This window comes from Atta colombica, unplaced genomic scaffold, assembly GCF_001594045.1.
Source record: "Atta colombica isolate Treedump-2 unplaced genomic scaffold, Acol1.0 scaffold163, whole genome shotgun sequence".
Classification (NCBI taxonomy): domain Eukaryota; kingdom Metazoa; phylum Arthropoda; class Insecta; order Hymenoptera; family Formicidae; genus Atta; species Atta colombica.
The window spans coordinates 2,972,190-2,977,402 of NW_017259254.1; the positions used below are offsets into that span (position 1 = coordinate 2,972,190).

A 5,213-nucleotide genomic window follows, 5' to 3' on the forward strand; every position below is an offset into this window, starting at 1 on the left:
CAGTGGAATGCTTTCTAAAATATTTGAACCATTAATAATTATTTGAAAACAATTTGGAACAAACGTTCTTTAATGATTAAGATATTTATGGTGTGATATATTTCTGTAACATCACATTAGAGAGTTCAATTTTGTAGCCATTGCTTGATTAGACCTCTTATTAGTTTTTTGCCTCTTTTAATTGAGGCATATTACAATCTGATGGAGGATACATATCTGCACAATGTCCTTTAAATAAATTAAATAATTTATAGAAGAATTAATACAAATAATGAGAGATATCTGTAATATATTCAATTTACCATTGATGTAGATACAGGCATTTGTGGAAAAGATCGTACGATGCTCAACGCATGTCAAGGATCGAGAGAACCATATACAAATACTACATTTGTCATTTGTAGATTTAATGTAATTTAATTAAACTATACAAAATATACGTTTGTGCGACATTAAATTTCGATATTTCATATTATATCTGCAAAAGATTTTATGATATACATTTTATGTATATCAATATTCTGTCATAGTTGGAATATAATTTAAGTGAAAACAACTCAGGTTCGAAAACATCGACGCATTGCTATACAAAAAATTCCTCTGAAATATTCTTGAATATATCAGATTGTCTGATGGAGGATAGATAGAATGCGAACTCTGTACAATATTGATGATGTACATGAATTGACGCTCTGCAAACATTTATAATTCGCTACTAACAGGCCACAATAATAAAGTAATTAAAATAATATATTCATATATTCAATATTAATTTAAAAACGTTTTTACTTCCAAGTCGTTCCCAATTGCTAAACCAGGAGACTTTAAATAATTATGAACTATAGTGTCATATCTAAGATCCTTTCCACAATTATTCTCCCACATCTGATATTGTTGAAATAAGCAAATCTTTCCTATTTATTAATGGATCATGACTTCGATATCATGGATATCGAAGTCAGATATGGAATATACAATATCAACAATATAACAAGTCAAATCTTCATAAAAAATGAAAATATCTTCTTTATATATTCACGATCAAATGGATAGCATAATCTGTGAAATATAATTTATAAAAAAACATGAGCGTGCCATGATTAATAATTCTGTATCTTACAAACTCACTTGAATTTTTCCTGTTGATCTGCAGTATGCACTATAGAGTAACATTGTATTGAATTGCGAGTGAGTTTCTTTTAAAACGCTGACACATTTATCAGAATATTCTTTCAAAACATTTATAACAACTTTATAATATTTTGTAATACAAAATTATTTGTATACATAGCATACTTGTTAAAATTTTATCATTCACAATTACGCTACCATTATATCCAATCTATTCAGAATTTTATGCTAACAATGATACATTACTAGATATAGTTCCATGTACCAAGTGAGGATACTTGGCGCACATCTAAGTGGCAAGAGATCTAACAAATGATTCTCCAAATATAATCCATTGTAAATATTTGTGACATGTAATGTATATTTGTACTATTACTAACTTTTCTTTTTGAATTTATTCTTTTTGAATATATTTTCCTATAACATACACAATGGGATAGCTTTTTCTCTAAAAACGATGCTCTAAATGGAAACACAAATACTCCAAATTCTTTGGCAATGTTAATTCAGTTACTCCTCAGCATATAGTTCGCACATATTTCACTTTCACCTTCAATGTATAAAAATATTGAGCCATTAGGTTTATAAAAATCAATTAATGAAGTACCTCTAGAGATGCAACAAAAGATGTAACAAATTATAAGCAATATAAATTATAAAATATAAAATGAAACAGAATATTATTTAAACTTGAAAGTAATAGTACACTCTTTAAAGAAATAACAAATAAAATACTAAATAATGTACTATAATTCTATATTTTGTATTACCTGTTTCCAAATACCCACGAGTATTATTTTATCCTTGTTTAACAGTCAGTATAAGTAACAAAGATAAAATGATATTCATAGACACAACCCAGAAGGGTGACCCAGAATGCCCCCGCATATACTACTCTTATTCCTCCATAATTAGAATTTATTTATATGAATCATCCATATGAATCTATCTATAAAAAAGAATCATGTTTTATTTCTGCATAGACAGAAAATGAAAATTTTATCAATTTTATTACATTCAATTCTTTATTAGTTGCACATTTACTTACACGCATGTAAAGGTGGATTCAGAGGCATATTACAGTTATGAAAATAAGTAATTTGTTAATCGCTCATATCTTCGTTATGTATTAATGAAACTAAGTTTGTATTATATAAGTATATAGCATTAATTACAGTTGTTAATTATTGAACAATTCTATCCAACTCATTGAAATTAATTATATTTAAGAAATAACATAATTGTTATAACAATAAATTTTTATTGATTGCCTGAGATAATTACATGAAAAGTGATTATGTATATGCACTTTTGATATCGTAATAAAATAACAATGCCAATGGTGCAAATTTGTTCAATTTGTTCAAGAAACAATTTTGTCACTCAAACATATAGTACATTATATATATTATAGATTATAAATGTACAAAAATCACTAAATTCAAAATTTCACATTTGTACGAAATTAGAATAAACATATCTATTAAATATTATATATATAAATGCTCTTTTATCCTGCATAAAAAATAACAAAAAATACTATATAAAATGCAGTCTCTTTAAAATATTTGGAACATTAATAATTGTTTGAAATAATTTGAAAAATTGGTATTCTTTAATGGCTAAGATATTTATAAGGTTTTCTATAACATCACACAATCAACTCAATTTTGTAGCCATTGCTTGATTAGACCTCTTATTACTTTTCTTGCCTCCTTTAATTGAGGCATATCACGTTCTGATGGAGGATACATATTTGCACAATGTGCAGTGCCTTTAAATAAACGTTGTAATGTATTTATAGGAGAATAAATATAAATTATGAGATATCTATAATATATTCACCGTTGATATAGATAACAGGCGCTTGTGGATTAGAAGATTGTACGATGCCCAGCACATGCCAAGGATCAACAGAACCATGTACAAATACTACATTTGTCACTTGTAGATTTAATGCACCATACAAGATATTCGTTCGTGTGACTGCAGATTCCAATAAGTTCATATTATACCTGCAAAAGAGTTTTTATGTATATCAATATTCTATTGTAATTGGAATATAATTTAAGTGAAAACAAACTTAGGCCCGAAAATATCGACGCATTGTTGTGCAAAAAATTCCACTGGAAATTTATTCCCAAACACATCAATTTGTCCGGTGGAAGTTTGAAAGAATCCAAACTCTGAACAAGTCTGGTACATCCATTGACGTCCTGCAAGTATCATTTATAATTTGCAGGCCACCATAATAAAGTAATTAAGGCAATAAGTACATGTATGCAATATTAATTTAAGTACATTACCTCCTTCCGCTTGTTCACTAGCCCAAGTGATGCTTCGAAGTTCATGAATCATCGTGTCATATCTATAATCTAAACACTTTTCTTTGGTAGCATTCAATATCATACTATTTACATAAGCAAGCCTGTCAATAGACTTTCCTACTTTCTCATCTACTAATATATCACATACGGTCTCAATAGTGATATTAACACTTTGGGGGCTTTGGCGATTATCTTTATTATATTGTACAACGCCAGCAAAGTTACTAGCCAATGCTTCATATAAGTTGGAAATATCTACTAATTTTGTATGTCCAGGATCAATTGGGTCACATAATCTGTGAAATAAAATTTATAAGAAAATACAAGCCTACCTACAATCAGTAATTCTATATTTTGGAAAATGTACTCACTTAAATTTTTTCTGTATTTGCTGTTGACCAATAGTATGGTGTAACATTATATTAAGTTGCGAGTTAGCCTCTTGTATTACCCTGACACATTGATCAGAATATTCTTTCAAAGCATTTGTAACAACTTTATAATATTCTGTAATACAAAATTATTTGTATATATATTTGTTAAAATTTACCATTTACAATTACTCTACCAGAAAAGTCAATCTGTGCTAGTAGTGGTCCACTAGCAGACACAGCTCCATGTACCAAATGAGGATATTTGGCACGCATCCAAGCGGCGAGAGATCCACCATATGAACCTCCAAATACAATCCATTTTGTATCTTTTGGAAATTTATATGCAACATTAACACTCGCGATGAAATACGCTAAATCCGCTAATGCTTGTTCTGAACTTAAATACATTAAGTTCTTTACGCTAAGATCTCTGCAAATATTCGTGACATAAAATAAAATATAATAATATAAAATTGGAAACTAATATTTCCTTTTGCATTTATATATATTTTCCTATACAACATACACAGTGGGATGACTTTTCCCATAATAACGATGTTCTAAATAGAAACACATTGCTCCAAATTCTTTAGCATACTCAATCCATTCACCCTCTACCATCCATGTCGCATTCGCTGTACCTTCAGCTCCAATCATTAAAAATATTGGACCATTAGGTTTAATAGTATAAAAATCAGTATTAACGAAGTATCTCTGTAAAGATGTTTACAACAACAAATTATTATAAGCAATAATATAAAGTAAAAAAGAAATAGAATATCATATTCAAACTTAAAATAATATAGTACAAACTCTTAAAAAAAATAATAAAACATATATAATAAATTATAAAAATTCTATATTTTATATTACCTGTTCCCAAACATTAATATCAGTTGGATTGAAGTGATCAAGATACTGAGTAAACCATTGCTCTTCAGGAAGCGATGTTTCAGAAGACAAAATTGGATTTCCTAAATTGCCTCCTTTACTGCGACCTCTTAAGAAAGTACGCCATGCCATAGTAATACTTAAGATACTTAATACAATTAATAGTAACGATATAAGATATCGCATTTTATAATATTTTTAAATTATTCGTATTTTTTATTAAAAACAGCTCTGTAATAGAAGATATGAGTATATTTTAAAAAGACTTGTAAAATTAATTATAATAAAGAAATTAATTATTAATACATTATGTGACTGTAAATGAATGAAATAAAAATTTTGCTTTGCATTTTTCTTTATTTAGTAATGCTAAAAAAGCTACAGTCATTATTCATACAAAATATTTATAACTGATATTAATGCTCTGTTCTTATTTTAACATCATTCTAACTATTTAAGATGTTAATACGGCTTAAAATTTAATCGTTTT

General features: G+C 27.8%; 1 protein-coding gene across 1 annotated transcript; it reads right to left on the bottom strand.

Moving 5' to 3' along the window:
- Window positions 1–2,795: 2,795 nt before the first annotated feature.
- LOC108685974 (putative serine protease K12H4.7) lies at window positions 2,796–4,855 on the bottom strand. Its single transcript, XM_018190990.1, has 8 exons — window positions 4,706–4,855; window positions 4,359–4,546; window positions 4,009–4,262; window positions 3,830–3,932; window positions 3,438–3,754; window positions 3,215–3,347; window positions 2,977–3,146; window positions 2,796–2,905 (listed from the first exon to the last, which is right to left on the bottom strand). The coding sequence occupies exons 1-8, from the start codon at window positions 4,853–4,855 to the stop codon at window positions 2,796–2,798; spliced, it is 1,425 nt and encodes a 474-aa protein (XP_018046479.1).
- Between the last annotated feature and the right edge of the window lie 358 nt (window positions 4,856–5,213).